This window comes from Corylus avellana, chromosome 9 (assembly GCF_965113065.1).
Source record: "Corylus avellana chromosome 9, dhCorAvel1.hap1.2, whole genome shotgun sequence".
Lineage (NCBI taxonomy): Eukaryota > Viridiplantae > Streptophyta > Magnoliopsida > Fagales > Betulaceae > Corylus > Corylus avellana.
Genome location: NC_142498.1, coordinates 5,585,047 through 5,607,447, shown reverse-complemented (window position 1 = coordinate 5,607,447; position 22,401 = coordinate 5,585,047). Strand labels below are relative to the sequence as shown.

Here is a 22,401-nt window from a genome sequence, read left to right as displayed (position 1 = left end):
TCACATATCTCGGACACGGAAGGTTTCGGAGTTCTTAACGACGATATCGAACATGTGAACGGTGCCGAACTTGGAGAACTCTCTGGGGAGAGAAATAAGGTCGACGGAGGAGCGCTTGTGGAATTGGAAGAAGTCCGGGTCACCGCCGTAGTACCTCTCCCAGCCCAAACCCGTCAAGATTTGCTCCAGCGACGAATACGATGAGACCACCTGGCCAGTCGGCAAGTACACCAAAACCTTCTTCTTGGAGCTACTACTGCTGCTGCCACCTTCCGCTTGAGGGTTTCCGACTAGGTGGAATACGCCGTCGTTTTTGAAGTACCAAACTCCTGACATTTTTCTGTGTGTGTGTTTTTTTTTTCTTTTTGGGTTATATATATTTTTGCTGGTTCTGTGGGTTGGTGATGGTGTGAGGAAGGAGAGGGGTGGGAGGGGGGTATATATACGTGTGATGGGCCAGATAAAACAAGAGGAAAATACTCTTGCGAGTGGGAATGTTTGGCTTTGGTAGAGAATCTAGATACAGTGGGTCCAAAATGTTTTTATATAGGGTGTGATTTAGGGCACAGTAACCATCCTTTGGGAGAATCTTTTTTGGTGTTTCACCAACCTTTTTCCAATGGGGGAATCTTTGTAGCAAGGGAAAAAAATAAAAAATAAAAAATAAAATAAAAATTTGAACAAGTCAATCACGAGCTGTCCACGTGAAGGGAGTGGGGGATGGAGATAATTTGAAAGTTTTTTGTTCTTGAGAGATGTTGGTGGGTTTGGTGGCTGAAAGGTGCATTTGATGATCTCTTGGGGGGTTTTTCTTTTTGTGGGGTATTCCCACATCGATGGGATATGATATGATACGATAAACCCAAAAAACCTTAAAGGCATTTTTAGTCACTTGCTGTTGTTAAAATCAATTCAAGAATGTTCTAGTTTGTGGTTCTCAAAATGTGGCATCAGACCAGCAAAACAAAAAAAAAAAGGGCGGGGGGGCGGAAATCAATTTTATGTCATGTCATGTCATGTCTACTTAGGAATTAATGGTGAAGTGACATAAATTATGGATAAATACACTTGTAGATCCATTTCAAGATTGCGATTAGGCCTTAACAATCTTATATATACATATATCATTTTGTGAGGTGGAGAAAAGAATATATATATATATATATATATATATATATATATATATATATATGTTGGGAATGTATTAGGCAATTAATATTTCAACTTTAGCCTTGTTAGAATATAAATGTAAAAGATGAAGGAATAAATAATGGCATCTTAAGATTTAATATCCATGAGCAGAATATATGATCTACTTTAATTTAGTCAATTAAACGATTAAATCTATTTATTCTAGCTTTTCAGTTTAAACTTTTGGAATAAGTACGTAGTGGTTTAACACAATATCAAATAAAAGGTTTCTGGGTTTGGATCTTGTCTTCATCATTTAACTAGTGTTTGTTTAAAATCAGCTTTTAGGAATTTTTTTTTTTTTTTTTTTTAATTTTCAACAAAAAATAAAAAATAAATGCATTCCTAAATGACTTCAAACACAGAATATTCATGCTATATATTGTAAGTCACGAGTAAGTCTTTTTGGAGGAATGAAATCATGGAATCCCAATTCAAAAAAAAAAAAAATCAAACTATTTTTACCTTTATATTATATCAAACACTATTTTAATACAAATAAAAAACACCATTTCAAAATTTTTATCAAACAAACTCAATTATAGGTAGGTTAGAGAGATAAATTAAGGAGGACATATACATGCATGAAGACCGAGTGACATATATAAAAGAGTCCCATGCATGTAATCAATTCCACTTAATTAATTTAGGGAAAAGCTTTGATTTATCTATTTATTTGATACTTAGTACGATGCTTGGATGATGTCGTACTATGTTTGTATATGAAGAAACTTTAACTATAATTTGTTCAATTTTTTTTTTTTTTTTGAAGATAACGAAAAAAAAAAAAGGTTTAAAAATCACGGAATTTTTTATTTTTCACATGTAGTTTTTGTTTTATATATTTATATATATATGGTTTCCGTGGGTATCATATCATTATTGGATTATGATAATCACTTGACAAAGAGTTAGATGAATTAGTACATAATGATTAATGAAAAGATGACCAGCATCCTTTTTTAGATTTACTTTTGATGATTGGACATATAAATATATATACGTAATGAGTTTATATACATATATATATTTATATGTCCAATCATCAAAAGTAAATCTAAAAAAGAATGATATATATATATATATATAAATTCGTTAATGACTTTTTGATACGAGAGTCAATTCATAATTGATTGAGGGTTAATTGTCAAAAGGACCACCTCGGCCTCCCACCTCCACCTCGACCTCGGTAGGTTTGGTTGGGTCTCTGACTCTCACATTGCCATATCGTTTTTCCCCCAATGCTTACAAGTTTAGCTTATTTTATTGAATAAAAATGTGGTGTTTCCCACATGGCATCACATGGGCTTTCTGGTCCTCCATCTATAGGCCCTTTTTCTACTCGTCTTGTCAAATCTTTTTTTTTTTTTTTCGTAATATATTGTCTTGTCAAAATCTTTAGTGTGCATGCATGAATGAAACCTTGGTCTTTCATACTAGTCACCACTTTATCATTTTTCATGACAACTGCATTTCATGGATTCATCTTTGGAAAAAGAAAGAAAGAAAAAAAAAAAAAAATCAGTCTATTGAATCATAGAAAGCAAATTCTTTGTTACAAAAATGTATGATTGTAAGACTAAAGTAAATTAAAAGCAGATAAATGAATTACATGTTGATGAAGAAATAAAAGTATTTATTAATTCTAATGAATTTATTTATAATTACAAGATGATGCCTCCTTTGAAGACTGTTCAATATATATTTGAAGTTGACTATTCACATCCAATTTTGAAAGGTTGAAGGGCGTCACAAGTTGGGAGCAAAAGTTTTCAACTCGAAGGAAAATTTTGTTCATTTCAGACGAGTGCAATTTTTTGACTAAATTCAAATCCAATTCTAAGAGGTTGAAGGTAATTGTCACAAGCCGAAGGTGTTGACAACACAAAACCTTATTGAGGGTGTCGACGGGAAGATTGTTGGCATATCGTTAACACATTGAATACTAAAAAAAAGACAATGATGTGGGGGAAGTTTCAACTAATTAACTCAGCGATTGATTGAGATTGTCACGTCAATACTATGTGATTATATATTATCATTCAAGGACGATAGATCGACAATGACGTGCGCGTGCAATGTTGACTAGATCAATGATGAGCTGGCTAGCCAATGGTGGTCCTGAACAACTTTGGAGTCTTGATGAAGCTGAAGAGTACTGATTCTATTCCCATTTCCCCCTCATCACAGAAAATTCAACAAGAACACATGTACACTTATGCAATTCAAAACTTTTTTTAAAAATTTCTTTGCATGCCTTTAGGCATTCAAGCCCAGAGCAAAGGGTGTGCTTTTGTTTCAGTGTGTTCCTCTTTATGCATGCTGTAGGATCCTAATGTCGCACACCCATCACAATCCTTTGATTTTCAAAAATCCATGATGTTTTTTTATTATTTTTTTTATTTGTTTTTTTTTTTTTGGCTTTACCGACATCAGAATTTCCACCTGGCATAGTTCTGGTTTCGGATAAAGATTCAACTTTAGCTAACGTGTCATACAAAGTCGTATCCCCCCCCACCCAGTATCATGATAAATGGATAAACATTCAAATCTGTGTACCACTCCACGACTCTTCGCAAACCGGCTAGCTGGGCATGCTTTAGAGCCTAGAAGTGCATTTACATGCTTATGCAAAGGCACATACTAGTTCAAACTCGACGTGAAATTCAACACAAAATTAATAAGTTTGGGTTGAGGGATTTGATATATTTAAGTAAATGGACTGAGTTAAGGTTATCATATATAATCTTTTGTCCATACCTCAACCCGACTTGAACCCAACATGCGAATATAAATTACCACACACCCTTGTAATCTACAAACTCTATGTTCAGAGATGGAACTACATAAGGATCCACAATGACCATGACTGCTCAGTCTGCTCCCCTTCAATCCTTGGCCCTATAAATAGCTAAAAAATAAAATAAAATAAATGAAGAATCCATGTAATCAATTGTCTCGGCCCTAAACCCTAAACCCTAAGCTAGTTTCCACCGTCTAGACTCCTCCCTAACAAGGTGCTACTATAGTCACGTCCAAGTAAATAGAATAGTCACAGTCGATCTTTCCCACGTGCCCTTTTAATTAACAAAAAAAGAAAGAAAAGAAGCTCATAACAAATAACACAAATTAGGAAGAATATATATAGCATGATATGTATATAAAAGATGGCATAACCACTTGAAAGATTAGTAAGAGATACAAAATATCTTGGGTAGATAAGTTGGATGACAGATAAATATCTCACTCTCTCTTTAAGGTGAATTGACCAAATGAGAATATGTTTTTGAATTGATGGTGGCAGATTCAGTAGTGCATCATCCTTAAGAATTAAGATACAACAACAGTCCAACCATATATGCTGTATATGGGTTTGAAACCAAAAGCTTTTACTAAAGAAACTTCTTTTTCTCACCCAATATTCTTTAAGTATATTATTGTGCTATATGTTGGTCACTTTTGAATTCTATCTATCTATCCATCTTTCTTGTCTATACAATGTAATTACCAATTAACTATATTATTATTACCAGAATAATAAGAAATTTCATTATTGATTAATGTTAAAATGCACCAAAACTTTCTGTAAGAATTCTATATATATTAAATGCTAATTAACAATAAAACTAGCACTAGAAATAATTTAATATATAAGTACCTCCGGCCATTGCTTTGCTTAAGCAGGTTGAAGAACAACTTCACAGCAACCAAAACTAGAAAAACTAAAAATTATTGAGAGGTTCTGACCTATGCCTACCAGTGAGTGCCAATTGATAGAATACACAGACCTTATTTATAGGTAGGCCAGGGACCCTCAATTAGAGCTGTTACCTTAATTATTCCTCAAATCAAGGAATAATAATAGAATAAATAATCAATATAGATTATTTGATTCCACAAAATAAAATCAGTAATGAATTCAAATATTTTGCTTCCACAAGAATTAAATCAACAATTTAATTCAGAATATTTGATTTTACATAATAAGCTTTAATTAGAATAAATCATTGAATACCGTAATTATATATATATATATATATATATATATATATATATATATATATATGTGTGTGTGTGTGTGTGTGTGTGTGACATAAGGGAGATGTCTTAAATGAAATTTCTTACACTTTCTTGTTAGACTATCTCCATGCTTAGGAATTAACCAAATAAGAACTATTCATCAAAAACAACTAGTTAGGAGGAACATGCGCGCCCAAAAAGAAAAAAACGAGGGAGAAATGCAGTGCAAATGTTGTATAGTGTATTTTTATCCTAAAATTATCTCACAATATTAATGTGTTAGTCTCAACCAGTCATTGAAAAAAAAAAAAAAAAATCAATGATTAATTGAGACATGCATATGTGAGCATTGTGGGATAGTTGTAAAAAGAATAACACTATATACCATATTTTTATTGTACAACTATTCCACAATATTGACATGACAATCACAATTAGCCACCCCATTGGATTAATCATTGTTTAAAATATATATATATATATATATATATATATATATATATATATATATATATATATATATATATATATATATATTCTTGAGGGTTGGATTGCCACATCAATATTGTTGGATAATTGCAATATTGTTGGATATTGTGGTATATAATATTACTCTCGCATAAAAAGTATGTATAATAATTGGCACTTGATTACCATAATATGATCGTCTCTCAGTCTATCCATTTTAAATGAAATGGATTATGATTTAAAATTAATGCACCTAACTGTATACATGAAATGAATGAGGACCATATTCCTTTGAGTATCTCTAAAAATAAACAAACTGATCATTAGTTACAGGAACCATATAAGAAAAGTACATGCCAATTAATAAGTCATCAAACTGAGCTTTAATTTCTCTCTTTATGATACAATAATATTTATGTATCTATACAAATTCTTATTCATATATAAGGAGTATTTAAACTTGAAATTATTCAAAGAAAAGAGGGAGAAATAATGAAGCATCCTCCTGTGGTTAGTTACGTGCGTAGTTGGCACCCTCATTCAATTTCCATATCCATTATCCACCTTCCAGGCCAATCATTCGTACAAGTGTTCGGATTTGGGAAGACACAAAACCAGCACATGTCTTTCTTTCTTTCTTTTCTTTTACTTAGAAAGTGAGAAGTGAGTGGTGGGGGACAATCCACAAAATCCATCTTGAACCACAAACCTTATCTTCTTCTTCTTCTTCTTCTTCTTCTTCTTCTTCTTTTTCCTTTATTTATTTATTTATTTTAAGCAACTATCACACATTTTATAATTGTGCGTCCAAACTTTAAAAAGTAGCATCGATGTCTCATGTATTACTGGACAAAAATTAGCTACAAAACAAACCAGTCTAATTAAGTGACATGCGTCCCATTATAAGCATATGAAAATAACGTGTATTTTAATAACATGAGCATCTCACATACTACCATTGCATGTCAAATTAAACACTTTTACATTTTTCACTTCAAAATATCCTTAAATTTATTAAAACATATAACCATTTGAAAAAAAAAAAAAAAATTAAAATTATTAGAAAATTAAACAAAAAAAAAAAAAACATAAAAATACCAAAAATGATGACCCTTTTCATATTAACCTCCTTAATTTTAATTTTTTTTTTCAAATACTTATTCTTTTATATATATATAATTTCAAGAGTATTTTGGGGAGAAAAATACAAAAATATCTAATTTAACGCCCAATGGTAGTACCACAAGAGCCGGCCCTAATGTCACCTTTTTAAGTATAAGTGCAAAGAGGGTGAGGTGATAGCTTAAAGGGCTACCTATTTTCCTCTTTTTATTTTTTATTTTATTTTATTTTTTTATTTTTGGATAAAAGTCGATTTCAATGAGAATCAAGGGAAAGGCAGACTCCCACTCATGCTCAATGCTCATCTCTATCCATTGCAAAGCCGTAATGTATAGTTGAAGAAGGCAACCAGCCGTACGTCATATATAACGTCGTTGATTACAATTGGCCACATGTCAGCTGATTATTAGTATATATACCAAAAACAAAAGATACTTGCATTACTTTTTTCTCATTTAAATAAATTAAAAAATAATATAATAAAGTATCTTTGTTAAATTAATTTATATATCTTAAAGCATATATTTTTAACCTTCATTTTTTAATAAAACACGTGTTTCTCGTATGTATTTTTTATTTTTAATAAATAAACTACAATCATTATGAGAGGGAGAGACGGTGGAATTTTTTTTTAATTTTTTTTTTTAATTCCTAGAAAGTGGGGTTGCCGTTTCCACCTTTCCTTGAGGGATATGTACCCCATTATATTTTTAATATATATTAATTGCATAAAGTAATTAATGTAAAGGATATATATATATTATATAAATTTAATTAAGCTGGAGGAATAATGCTAAAGTTAAATGTGAGGCATATCCTGGGTTAGTAATGCCTAGCTAGCTAGTTATACCTAGCTACCTATATAATAAAGAGAAGTGGTAGGGAGCCAAACAAATCAACCCAAATTTTTTTTCAAACTGACGTGACAGATCGTGAATAGCAGATAAGGAAGAGAAAATTGCATTTTTTTAATTTAAAAACCCTTGTCATATCAATTTGAAAATTTTTCTGAATTTATTTATTTGGCTATGTAGCACTTCTTTATTATAAATCCTTGAGGAAACCTATAGCTATAGCTTAAAGAGAATTATTTCTCAAAAAATAAAGGGAAAAGAAACAAACATTAAACTACAAAGCTAGGATATTCTATTTTATTATGAGATCTTAATTATTATTTCGGTTCCCATTCTAAAAAGAAAAAAAATATGTTGGAAACGGAATTAAATGAGAATTAAATCAGAAAATTCCTTATAATTAATTAATTAATAAACTTGATTTCAAAGACAAAAATTGAGAGAGGCAGTGGACCATGCCCACAAAACCGACAAGAGTGGCATGCATGGACCATGGTGGTGGGGATTAATTTTTCTTAGTTCACCATTTATTTTATTTTATTTTTGCTAAATATTTGATTAGGGCGATCTGATTAATTAGCTCAAAATCCACTCACCGTAATCACATGGTTTCACTTAGAAAAAGTGGTGAAGGATATATATATTGATATTATATAGCACGTTTGTTTCAATTCAATTAATCCTACTAATTGCTCACCTAATCACTTGGTACATAATCAAGAGGTAGAAAATGCATCCATGTTATATATATAGGAAACCGAACCTAATTTTAACAGGATCAACCTTGATTTTCAGATCAATATATATATTTTAAGGAACTTTTTTAGAAAAAAGCACGCATATCATCGTATTGTCAATTTTTGCCCCTCAATAAAAAAATATATATATATCTTTTTTAGTTGTATCTTTGTTCGGATTTTAAAGGAATTTTTTACCATATTGAAAATTTTTTAGGGTCATTTATATCTTTTTGTTGGCCCTTAGATTGAAATTTTTTTTTTTTTTTTTTTTTTTTAGAGAGGCCATTAAAACAAGTGATAATTTAAAAGAACACAGACAATATAGTAATAGTTTGAGAGAAATATATATTTTTTTTTCTAAAAAAATTTAAAATCGAGAAGGCCATCGCCCTGACCACGGTTCCGTCACCGTATATATATTAAGCTAAGCATATGGTTCTTCTAAAAAAAAGAAAATCTTTATAGAAAAATAAAAAATAAAAAAATAATGAAGGAGCTGTAATTGTCATTGCAAGTATTCAAATTTTGGCATCTCCAAGCGTTGAAACATAATTGATTGAGAAAAAGGAAAGGGGGTGATTGGAAACATAGCTACGTCGAGGAAAAATGTATGTCGGCCAACGCAATACCTAGGATTCATTTATGGGAGAATGTTAAAATATTATAGGTGAAAGCAAAGGACAAGCCATAGAATTTGGAAGAAAAGAAGAATCATTCCATTTGACAACCTTGATTTGACGTTCCGAGTGTTATTTTCTTTTTCACATTCCTTATTTAGTGGCGCACTTGTTCACTTAATAACTTTTTTAACCATATATACTTTATCTAAGTGTCTTTCGTTTGTGCCAGATCTTAAGAATAGGTCGGGGTTGAGGCCGTACATTTATGTCGTGAATTGGGTTTTTTATAGGATGTTTTTGGAAAGTAATACCTTACGAGTGGCGCACGCACCGAGAAAAGGTGGTAGAAGCTGGAGTCGATATGAGCACCTAATTAAGGATGCTAGAAAGAATTTTAAATTGCTTGCATAACTGGAAGATTACCATGTGACGACATCTAAATGCTAATGGTGCAGCCCATCTCTTAGCTAAGAAAGTGATATCATTTAACGTGGAACAAGGATTTATTGAAGAAGTTCCATGTTGTATTTCGGATATTATCTCTGTAAAGAGTTGTGCTTAAGTTGCTTTGCTAATAATAGAATTGCTCGATTTCTTTTTAAAAAATATAGGAATAGATCCTCTCAATTTTCGGTGAGTTAACCAAGAAAAGCTATGTTATGGTCACAATAAGATTTTGCAGATCTAATTTTGTTTATGTTGTCATGAGTAATGCTATTTTTCACATCCATTTATCACATTACTGATGTGATGTAAACAAAAGCCTTAATCATTTAAAATATGTCACGTCAATCGGTATAAAATGGGAGTGAAGAATAATATTAATATATTGCCATACTATTTAAAATTTTTAAATAATGTAGAATCATATACTAATATGTGCAATAAAACAAAAATTTGACCATGAAATAGGTGCAAACTACGACAATTATGAAACCCATTGGTGTAGAAATAATTGTTGAAATATTTTCCTTAATAATGTATTTCTCTTTATATTAAAATAATTTTATTCTCCGTTATTACATTTCATTGTAAGGTTTATTCTCTTCCTTAATTAGTTTATATCCACTTTAGGGTTTCTTGATCACTACTCATTGTTTAATATAGTGAATATACAAGATGTAGCACATACATCTCTATCCATTTCCGTTATCTTTTCTTTCTCTTTCATATTTTAGTATTTTATATTTTAACATGGTATCAAAACTAAAGGTCTTAAGATCAAACATTAACTTTGTCAATTCACCTCCATTTCAATTAAAGATTCTACGTATTGGACATTACCTATTAAAAGGAAGTTTGAGCCCACACATGAGGGAGAATGTTAAAGTATTGATTAAATAATTAAATTTACCTCTTTCAATCAGCTTAAGCTTTTATGATAACTGGTAATTTAACAATAATTTTCACAGAACATAATGAATTTGAGAATATAAAATTAATTTACAGTATTTGCTCCCTCATCTTAATCACTTTTCCATGCAACCTTATTTTATAAAGGTGCTCTAATCTCCTCCACCCAGTAAGATTCTTATACTCTTAATGATGATTTAAGAAAGCACTAGACTTTTAAAAAATTAAGAAAAAAAAAAAAAAAAAAAGAAGCACTAATCACATAACTATAACCTTAAAAGTAGTAGTTTTTATTTGAACTTTCTAAAATCACTTATATTACCTAATTCCACCAATCATATACCCAATATGTGAGAATCAACAATTCATGTCGGGACTTAACAACTATCCTTGGCACACCTTTATAACTAATTAATTAGCATAGAAGACGAAAAGATAAGTGGATTTCATTTGAAATGTAGATGATCCTTGTCCTTTAATATTGGGCAAAACATATAATTGGATAAAATCTCAAAACTAGTGAAAGAAAAAGAAAAACCATCAAATAATCTCTTATAGGTATATAAGATATTATGACATTGCCACATCAGCAAATTATAATATTTGTGTAGCATATAAGATTACTCTACCCTTTTAAGTAATGGTAAAAATTATATTTTTATTCTACAATTATCCTACAATACTGATATAGTAGTACTAATCAACCTTTGGACTAGTCCTTGTTAAAAGGAACAAAAAAAAAAATAAAAATAAAAATAAAAATAAATAAAAATCCAAGGATTGTTTGAGACTGTTACACCAGCATTGTGAAATATAAATATGGTTTCTAGCATTTCTATAATTAAAGTAATCTTAATTAGACAATGAATAATATTAGAAACCACATTTTTACCTCACAATGCTAAAGTGTTAGTTCCAACCAACTTTTAAATCAATATTTGTTAAAAAAATTAAAATAAAATAAAAAAATAATCCAAGGGATGGTTGGGACTGTCACATTACTTGTGAGATAGTTGTGGGATAAAAATATAGTTTTTCGCAACTCTCTCTCTCTCTCTCTCTATCATAATTAAAGTAATGATATGAATGACATTTCTATCTCAAAATGCTAAAGTTGCAATTCCAACAAACCCTTCAATCAATCATTGATTAAAAGATCTATATATATATATATATATATATATATATATATATATAAGGATTATTTGGGATTGTCACTTCAACATTGTGTGATGGTTGTAGGATAAAAATGTGGCATTACTATTAGGCAATTTTTTTTTTTTTTTTTGAATGGGAATCCTTTAGAATTCATTGATAAAAAATCAAGAGCATAAAAACTCTTATATCACATAGCATAAAGCTCATATAAGACATAGCCAAATGCTATGAAATTACAAAGTCCTAGATATAATTAGAAAATTCTTACAATCAAATCTTATCTATGATATCAGATTTCGCTAACCCATGTACAACTTCAGTTATGAAACAAATCTACTTCGGGTAGACTAGATCTAAGACATATGTAGCAAAAATTCCCAAAACTTATTTTCCGGCCGTGAAAAATAATCTCTCACACCGATCTAATCTTCATTGGCCCAAAGGTTAAGAGTCAAGTCACGTTCTCAACCCAAAAGCAGGACAAAAAGAAGAAAGAATTAATCAAAACTAAAAACTAAAAACAACAAAACCCCACTAGAAGCAACAACGAAGAAATAGGTCATCGTAGACATCCCCGAGAAGACATGCCTTGGCGCATGAGATCCACACGTTGGCATGTGAGAAATACGCACCGTCACGCGAAACTCCATTGGTTGATTGACGCAGAAGCAATGGAAAGTGGAAAGCCAGTTGGGACAAGTAGACATGAGCATGAAGAACTAGATCTAGATATAAATCTAAAACAAAGCCATCAAAACAGACCAGAAGATATTACAAAGAAAACACCAAGCATTGCTCCCAAGGGAAGGAAGAGGGAGAGGCACATGGAAGGGGGGAGGAGGAAAGAACGGCTTCCTCTGTGTTTTTTCTCTTGGAAGCTCAAGCCCTACTTACGATTGTAAAATTAATTTTACTCTTAGGCAATTAACGTACATTAAAAAAGTTAGGGTAAATATATCAGAAGTCTTTGGGTTAACGCGCCAAAATTAAATTCTCCCTATTTTTTTTTTTTTTTTAGAAAATTTAATTCTAGGTCAATCGAAATGCCAAGAAAATCTCTACTGTCAAAATTTTTTAACTGCCGTTATATAGGTTGAAACACACCGTTTTACCACGTCAGCATAATAATTTTTTATTAATTTAATTTAAAAATTATATAAAAAAATAAAAATAAATTTAAAAAATGGAAAAAAAAATAATAATAATTAAAAAAAAAAAAAAAGTTGAAAGGGTGGCTAGCGGTGGGGCTACCAACCCTGGCCACCCCCAACCCCTATGTTGGTCGCGAGCCACCCCTAAGGCGGTTTCGGGTGGCTCGCAGACCACCCCAAACCACCCATGCGGTGGCCACAAGCCAACCCTAGGGTGGTTAGGAGTAGCTCGCGGCCACCCCTAGGGTTTAGGGAGGCACCCCATGGGTGGTTTGGGGTGGCCCGCAGGCCTCCCCTAACCACCCAAGGAGTGGCCGCAAGCGACCCAAGGGGTGGGCAAACCACCCCTTGCCCACCCTTGGGATGGCCGCAAGGGGTTGGGGGGTGGCAGCCCTACCGCTGGCCACCCCTTCAACTTTTTTTTTTTTAAAAAAAAAAAATTAAATTAATAAAAAAAAATTATTATGTTGACGTGGCAAAACATTGTGTTTCCACTTATATAACAACAATTAAAAAATTTTGATGGTAGGAATTTTTGACATTTCGATTGATCCAAGAAGTAATTTTTTTTAAAAAAAAAAAACTTAGGGAGAATTTAATTTTGACGCGTTGACCCAGGGACTTCTGATATATTTACCCAAAAAATTAATGCTAAAAACTATATTTTTATCTCACAACTTTTTTACAATGCTGATGTGCCAATTTCAACTAACCTTGGAATTTTTTTTTAAAAAATAAAATAAAATAAAATAATCCAAAGGTTGGTTAAGATTGTCACATTAGCATTATGAGATAGTTGTAAAATAAAATTATAACTTCTAGCATTTCTCCTTTAAGAAATTATGTTAAACTTCCTTTCCTCCTTTGATTTTAATTCCTTTTTCTACACAAGGTTATGAATTGCCTAAGCTTCCCGTTCCATTCAATCTCATATGCAACAACGTATTTCTCATCAATTTCTGATACATGATTCATCCCAGCCTTTTAAATTAAAAAAAGAAAAATTCAAACCCAACTAATTTCCCTCCCCTTCAATTCTCTTCTTTGTTCCAATTTATCTTTCTCATTCCACGTTCATGGACTTTAGAAAGCCACCAATGACGACACCAAACCCATCACCACCCCAACACCGGCAACGCCGAAAGCCACACCGGTGTGTGAAGAATCCGATTTAGGCTCCGAAGCAGGAGCTGGAGACGGGGTGGTTTCATCATCAGCCGTCGGAGAGCCAACTGGTGTATTGTCAACTACCGGCGCATCAGCCACTGGTGCAGATGATGGCGAAACTACAGGGGCATCAGCGACCACTTCTTGAGATGGCGTAGGAGCTTCGATCGCCGGTGTGCTTGACGGCGCTTGAGTCGGAGGCGTTGCCGGTGACTTCTTGGGTGCTGCGGCAGGCGATTTAGCAGCCTTAGGTGGCGACGCCGCTTGATCAATACTAGGAGGCACTATAGGAGCTGTAATTTGAAGCACGGAGATGTTATATGGCTGAGTCGCCACCGACGAAACAAGCTTGGCGGAGAGAACGGAACCCTTCACAGCGGACCCAAAAGCAATCTCACCCTCATTGACGAGCGAAACATTCAAGAACCCTTCTTGGTTGGCGGCGGCGCCGCTGGATTGGAATAAGGTGGTGAGGATGGTGGTCTTTTTGGGCAGCATGGTGAGCTTCTGGACATCAAAGTAGTCAAGCACCACATGGACGCTCAGGATCTTCTTGATCGTGTCCAAGGGTTTTTCAGAAATGCTAGCGATGGCTTTGTTGTCGACGGCGAGAACGGTGATTGTATTGCGACTGTTGATTTGTTGGGAGATTTGAGTTTGGGTGAGATAGTCATTGAAGGAGCTGAAATTTGGGTGGCGGCCGAGGAGCTTCGTGATGTTGAAGGCAGCGGTGGCGGAGGAGAAGAGAAGGAAGAGAGCAAAGGATACGAGACAAGAGGCTTTGGAATTCATGTTTGATTTTTTTTATTTGTAGTTTTAATGATTTATTTAATTGTATATCAAATATGAAACCCCAAAGCCTGTTGTTTTTCAAAAGAATTTATGAGGGATTTTAATATATAGGGCGAAGAGGCGGAGTTTTAATTACCTAAATATGGAAAGTGAAACAAATAGTGTTAGATTTGATGGGTTGGGAGTGAATTTCTAGATCTATTTGGAGAAGATTGTGGGGAGTTTCACGCCTGGTTAATGGATGGTTAGGAGATATGTTAGATGGCTCTACTACTTTTATTAGAGGCCATGACAAATTTCCACTTATGCATGAATTTTCTCAATCTAATTAGGCAGGACTAGTGATTTTAAGACAATCAATGAATTTGACATAAACGTAACACAAAATTAACAAATTAAATTTTAGGGGTGAAACTATTTAGTTAATTTGGTCGTGTTATAGATGATTCATATAGTCTTATTATACCTATGCTTCAACACAACCTGAACATACATTTAAGGTTGACAGTTTTTAATACGACTTACGAATATAACACAAAATTAACAGGTTACAATTAACGGGTCTAGCCTGTTTAATTAAATATATCGAATTAAGGTTAACATATAGTCTTATACTTGTACCTCGACATGACTCAAACACAAATCATCCCCCTAAATCTAGAGTCTAATGACACATGAGAATGCTATAGTAATAGTGTAAACAAATGTTAGGAGTTATTATTATTGGTAGGGACAATTATTGTTAGGTGCTAGTAGCTCGCATTTTCTTTGATATATATATATATATATATATATATATATATATATATATATATATATATAATGCGCATCATATAATTACTATCCTATAATCCATATGGTGATTGTGATTATTAGATGCAACTATTATTTGTCACCCGTATATAAGTAATGGGCCTTTTAAGCCATCTTTAAGTCTCTATTAGAACCTATCTTAAACGATTTTGAAAATGGTTATTATTATTGATTTATCTAAGCATAATCCATTAAGAACTGATAAACTCTCTGCGCATAAAGTATAAACGTTATTTGGGCTCAGCCCAACATCGTGCAGAATGAGAACATTGAGAAATCAGAACCCATGCCCATCAGTTAACATGCAGGTTTGGTAGAACCCGATTCCCAAATCCATATTTTGACACCTCCACTTCACGTTCCTCACATCTGCGGCTTAGATTTTGCCACGTCACTTCATTAAAATCTGATGGTATAAAATAAGCCAATCCCTCTTATTCCACCCACATTGAATTCTTGTACCGTGCTGAAGTCACCAAAGACCATACAACCCTCTTATCCATTTCATGGTGAAGATTTAAAGTTGGCTGCCTTCAGCAATCCTCATTACAAGGCTACAAAGCTATATTGCTAAAAGATTACAAAATAATACTATATACCATATCACTATTCTACTATACTAATGTGACATTGTCAATTTATTATTAGCAATTTTTTTTTTTTTTTTAAACAAAGATTAATTTAAGAGTGTAAATTTCAATACAACGTCAACATAGTAAAATAGTCATGTCATATATAACATTGCTTAAAATTATATCATCTTTCAGTGATGGCTACAATATTACATTTCTTCATGATATAATTAATTAATTTTTTTTCAAAGACATGATATAATTAATATTAAGTCCGCAAGAAAAGCACATAAATGAAAGCAGCTAAAAAAAGGAAGAGAAAAGAATAATCCGCAGAACAATCAAAAAGATGATACGCAACATCTTTGAAAATCTGATTTTGACATTTCTTTTAATATCAACGCAACTTCGCCCTTTAAGGGGTAACAAAAAAAGGACAGGTACGACAATTAACCTAAATGCACCTCTTGGATCACCCCTCGTACGGTCAATAATCTTAACAGTATGAGTAATGCTGGAAGGAAGACTAGACTATCTCTTGTGTCTTCTCAAATGTGATATGACTTTTAAAATGACTATTAAGTTTAAGATGATCACTATTAAATTTTGATCTATTGGCCATTTGAAAAGCCACGTCACATTTGGAAATAGAATCGTCCTTCTAGCATTAATCTAACAGTATTGCTATTGACACAAATCAAATGGCAAAAGATGTCAAAGAAAAAGATCAGACACTAATAATAGCAAGTTTTCTACCAAAAAAAGAAAAAAAGAGGTCAGCATGGTTTACTTCATGCACTACAACAAAATGACTCACTTGCAAATGGTCGGTCATCATTTGATCCCATCAACAATATCGGATATGACTTTTTCCATGTCCAGAGCCTTCATTGGCGCAAATGGTCGCTTCATGTCCTGCAAAACAAAAACCAGAAAATAGGGAACTGAGATGTTTTCCACTACAGTTCAAAATCTCTTTCACAATACAAAATATATTACCCAACATGCACAATAAATATTGAAGGAAAAGATTGGTGCAACATTTACCAGAAGACTGATGAACTTCTCACCACCATCCTCCCGTATTTCAAAGCACCCCCTTCTCGGCTGTTGAAAAGAAGAAGAAAAATTGAATCAAATCACCAACCCCTAATGAAATGGAAATTAACCTAGAAAAAGGGGATGAAAAGAGACATTTTTTAAACTAGAAGATGACCTTTTTGTTTCATTGGGTTTAGGCAGAGTATGATTTTACAATCAGAAGTATATGAATAGGGAGGGAAAAGTCTGCGACCAGAGGGTGTTACACATGCTTCACTACATAATTCATGTCCTTGGACATAGGAAGTTTTCCTACCCCATTACTACAATCAGAATTTCAAACAAAACCTTTCTTTACAAGGTTGAAGATGAAAGATATATGCACCTTTAATTGAAAACAAAAAAATTAGCAGATTTCCTCGCACAGAGATTTGGAAACCTACACATTAGGGATGGTTGTAAAATGACAAAAAGTAGAAAAATTCAAACATCAAAGGATGGGATTTCAGCTTCAACAGCACAAAACAAGAAAATTTTCACATAATTTGCACTCTAATGAGAACAAGGTAAGCCAAAAGCACCTAACAAAAGAAGAAATTTTTGTTAAACATATGTAACGACCCCAATTTTAAGCTAGAGTAATTTGTAGGCCTAGCCCAGGTAGATGGGCTCGAAGATGTATAAGCTCATTAGTGTGAACAGACCAAAACACCTTAAAGCATAAACATAAAATAAATATTTATTTAATGATTTTAATGTTGTATTTCAAATTACTTTGGCTTAATGGTATGGTAGATTTTCTAAATAGATCATGGGTTTGAATCTTTTTGAAAACAAAATAGTATTTTAAAGTGGTTTTCTTTTGAGTTAATTTCCAAGTTTAACATGAAATCAAATTATTAATCTCGAACCTAGTTCTTATTGTGCCTTCATTCATAGACTAAAATCAATTGGGTTTCTAAACAAAATTCCATAAAAATCGATTGGATTGATAAAAAGTTATTTCTATCCGATCTTTTAAAAGAATGAAAACCCTTCTTAAACAATCTTCTAGATTCATGCATGGAAAGTTTATTTTAAATTTCTATCCAATCCCATTAAAATTTGCATTATTTGGAGTGTCTCCAAATGGAAAGTTTAAACTCTATTAAAACTCTTCCTTAACCGAAAGATTTAGGAGCCATGAAGAGATTTTGAATAAAAAAAAAAAAAACAGTATACATTTATCTCCAAGTATTAATCCTAGCCTAATTAAGCCTAAGGTAAGTACGGTAAGAGAAGACATTAGCCTAAAACCAAAAATAAAAAATAAATCTGTCTTTCACTCTCTCATTCAAACGATTATTCTCTCAAACTCTACCCTTTCTAACATCTTTCAATTCTTTCAAGCACACTCCAATCGGCCAACATCTCTCCCCCATCATCATATTTTCTCAAACCCGCCATTCAAAGAACATATTAATCTAAACACATCCTACCAATCGACCATTTCATCTCTTTCTCTCAAAATCACTTACATTCCAAGAGCTCCATAACACACGGATTCAAGGGGGAAAAAAAAAATCAAAAGGTTCTTTCAAAATCCTCACTGCACGGGTAAGTTCTCAAACTCATTTCTATTCTTTCAAAGGTTTAACAGTTTTGAAAGATTATTGCATATATAATTTAAATCACGTAAAAAAACATCGTCATACATTTAGTTTTCTTATGCTACCATGACATAAGCACATGAAACTAGGAGTTATGACTATGTATTTATATCTTTAGCAATCGAGTTATATGATTAAACATGAAAAGAAATATTTTTTTCTTTCTTTCTGAAACATAAGCTTGCATGTAAGGATTGGTTAGATACTCAAAAATATTGATTGAATTGATTGAATTGCATGTAGACATGACATTATTAGTTATTACATTCGAAAAAAAAAAAAAAAAACACATGGAGAAGCATATGGAATGGTAAGGATCTTCGAAAGGCCAAGGCTTGTGTAATGAGTAGGGCTAACAATTTTTAACACGACCAATGAGTCTGACACAAAATTAGAAGGTTAGGATTTTGCATAAACAAATCGACCCGCATGTTGACCCATTTATGAAATTATATATATATATAGTTGGAACGGGTCAAACATGTTGGCAAGTCAAGCGGGTCAACCTGAACCCAACTCATATTGCCAGCCCTAGTGGTGAGTGGGGATGAGGCTATTAAAAAAATTTGGGAGGACAAATGGCTCCAAATTTGACAACATTTGCAGTGCAATCGCCATTCAGAACATTGGACAAGGATGCAAGAGTCATGGAACTAATTGAAGAAGATACTAGGTAGTGGAACACGTCCCTAGTAAAGGAGATTTTTAATGACGATGAGGTTGAAAGGATATGGCAGTATGGCAATCATACTCAATAGACAAACTGATCAATTAATTTAAATTGGTGCATCAATGCAGAAATTTTCTGTGAAAAGTGCATATTGCATGGAAAAAAAAAAAAAAAGATTCACGCAAGCCTCAGGTGAAAGCTTATGTATTTCCTTGTATAGCAATGTGTGGAAGAGGTTTTGGAACATGAGTGTCTTGGCGGTGGTGACAGTGTTTCTATGGAAGGCATGCAAATACCTTGCTGCCAACCAAAGAAAATTTATTCAAAAAAAGATTACTAAAGACCTTGTGTAAGATTTGTGGTGTGGAGGTAGAGAACACATGTCATATTCTATGGCGATGTCATGTGCAGGGCAACAGTATTAGCAAAATTAAAAAATACTCCACTAGTGGGGATGATTTTCAACAAATAACATGTGAATTGTTAGAAAAGCTGAAGAATGAGGAGTTTGAATTAATTGCCACAATTGCTAGAAGAATTTGGCTCCATAGAAATAAGTGGTTTTTGGAGGAGATCTCTCCCATCCCGCCCAACTGTAAGAAGTACGAAGGAAGCAATGGATGTATTTTATGAATCAGAACAAAAGGTGAAAAATAATATGGAGTGTGATTAAAATTAATTGTGATCCGACGATTAATAAAACTAGAAAGAAGATGGGTGTGGGCGTAATAGCTAGAGATCATGAGAAAGGTATTGCAACCATTTGCTCGTCCAAACCATACATAATTGACCCAACTGTAGCAGAAACTTTTGTGGCATGGAAAATTGTGCCTAGGAATACAAAATATTATATTGGAGGGTGATGCTCTGGAAATTGTACATGTGTTATGGAAGGAAGAACAACCTTGGAGTTGGTTTGGTAATCTGATTGACTATTTGAAGACGACGCTGAATAGTCTCCAATCATGGTATGTGAATCACGCCAAAGGGAAAGCAAATATGGTAAGCTCATTATTTGGCGAAGGCGGCACTCCAACAACCTTTGGAGCAAATCTGGATGGAATGCCATATTTTTATTAATGATATTGTAACTTCTGAGAGTATTGCAGTTTGGGAAGTTTAATGAAAGCATGAAATTTTCACTCAAAATAAAGAAAAAATATACAGTTTCCACTCGTAGACTCCTTCAACAATCACAGCATAATATCTTAAGTGTTATTTATCAATGCATATTCAAGGAAAAAACATTCTACAAAAGAAAGATCCTTCAGAATTGTAGAGGGGTTACTCATTATTGTTGTTGTGATGAGGTTTTCTGAGTCTAATCTGCACTGACTAGACGCATTACGGTAGTATCATCGTTTAAAGAATTCTTGAATCTTTTTCCCCCTTCCACAAAACCCATTAATTAAACCCACCAGGTCAATTGTACTATGAACGTGTTGCATTGGCTTTGCAGAGGTGCTTCCATATCATGAAACCAAAACTCTTTTTTTTTTTGGACAAGAGGATAGAAGAGGAAGAATCTAATTTGATACTTATCTCATGATATCTAGCGGCTTTATTGATAAAAAAAATGCCAAGCTCGACCCAACTACTGAAACTGTCAGCAAAGTTAACAAAATTCGACAAGCATACCTTATCAGGATTGACCAGCACTGTGATACCAGCAACACTTTTCTCCAAACCTTCTTTCACCTGTATAGCCCTTGTCTTGAATGAATTGCATTGTTTGCTAGAGTAAAAGAAGAAATAAATTAGGAAGAACACTATGACATGTAAAGTTTATATCTTCTAAGCAATGGGCTGTTATCAGGGCCGAGTAATGCTATGCATCACCCCATTATTCCCCCCTCCTATCCTCCCAAAGCTTATGTGATGTGATCCCTCACAACATTTGGGGTATGGAAATGGGTTTTTAGTTGAAGGGATGGGAGATAATGGAGTGATGTATATAGCAGTACTCATCTGAGCCATATAGCAGAAATCGAAGAACTACATCTTGGGAAATAATCCCCATACTCATCAAAGAAAATGAATACATTATGCAATAACAAGATTTTTAACTCAAAACTATTCAGATTCAAACATCAACCTTCTCAAAATCCAGAACACTGACAGTCACACAAAACACCAACTAGAAAAACAGGGGAACCATTCAAAACCTGAATGCCTGTTTGAAAAAATTCAACCTTTAGTTGATATTTTTCTTGTTTTCTTATTTTGAACCCCAAAAAGAGTAATTACAACACTCAAAACATCATTTTCCAATGTCTTTCTTCTATTTTCTCAACAACCAAACAGAAAGAATTAATGTAAACATACATTGACTCTCTCTATTTTCCAACATGTAACCCCAAATAAACCAACAACCCAAGAACCATGCTGATTATAACAAAAGCCCTAATCAACTTACTAATAACAATAAGTAAAAGGACAAGAATAACTAAACAAACCTCAACATTTCACTTTTCTTCGATTTCTGGCTTCTATTCCGAGCCAAACAAACCAACGCTAAATTTCTTTCACGTAAAAGTGAAAAACTCACTCACCAGTGCTCAATCACGATGGTCTTCGCGGTCGTGTCCGAGTTTACTTCCTCTAGCTCTTCTTCCTTCCTCTCAACCTTCTTGGCCTTCCTTTTCGGCAACTCAGGTTCCGGCTGCTCAAGCACGACGGTCTTCGTGTTCGGCGCCGAGTTTTTCTCCTCGTGCTCTTCTTCCTTCTTCGCAGCTTTCTTCGTCTTCTTCTTCTTCAGCAACTCGGGCTCCGACTCAGCCGGGCCAGCGTTGGCCGCTCGCTTGGCCGAGCTCCGAGTCACCCTCGCCTGCAACTCGGGCTTCGCTGGGTCTTGCTGCTTGTCGCTTCGTTTCTTGGGCGCCATTAGAGAAACAATACAAGAAAGCCTGTGTCTGATTGTCTGACTCTCTCTCTGTGTCTGATATTAATTCATTTTCCCGCTAGGTGAATTTAAAAGGACGATCTGGATTTTGAGTTGAGGAGATAGATTGGGCATGTGA

The 22,401-nt window shown here is 33.5% G+C and overlaps 2 protein-coding genes and 1 pseudogene across 3 annotated transcripts; all 3 read right to left on the bottom strand.

Moving 5' to 3' along the window:
• Positions 1–336, bottom strand: LOC132190672 (flowering-promoting factor 1-like protein 2). Its single transcript, XM_059605710.2, has one exon. The coding sequence runs from the start codon at positions 334–336 to the stop codon at positions 1–3; it is 336 nt and encodes a 111-aa protein (XP_059461693.2).
• Positions 337–13,533: 13,197 nt separating this feature from the next.
• LOC132190517 (fasciclin-like arabinogalactan protein 14 pseudogene) lies at positions 13,534–14,847 on the bottom strand (annotated as a pseudogene).
• Positions 14,848–15,938: 1,091 nt separating this feature from the next.
• On the bottom strand, positions 15,939–22,401 carry LOC132189939 (selenium binding protein). Of its 2 annotated transcripts, XM_088510551.1 has the most exons (5): positions 21,934–22,401; positions 21,020–21,116; positions 17,069–17,128; positions 16,839–16,936; positions 15,939–16,011 (listed from the first exon to the last, which is right to left on the bottom strand). In XM_088510551.1, exons 1-4 carry the CDS (start codon positions 22,263–22,265, stop codon positions 16,856–16,858), a joined length of 570 nt encoding a protein of 189 aa, XP_088366677.1. In that variant the 5' UTR covers positions 22,266–22,401; the 3' UTR covers positions 15,939–16,011; positions 16,839–16,855. The 2 variants fall into 2 exon arrangements, with proteins under 2 accessions (XP_088366677.1, XP_059460777.2); XM_059604794.2 differs by lacking the exon at positions 15,939–16,011 and having other exon boundaries at positions 16,689–16,936.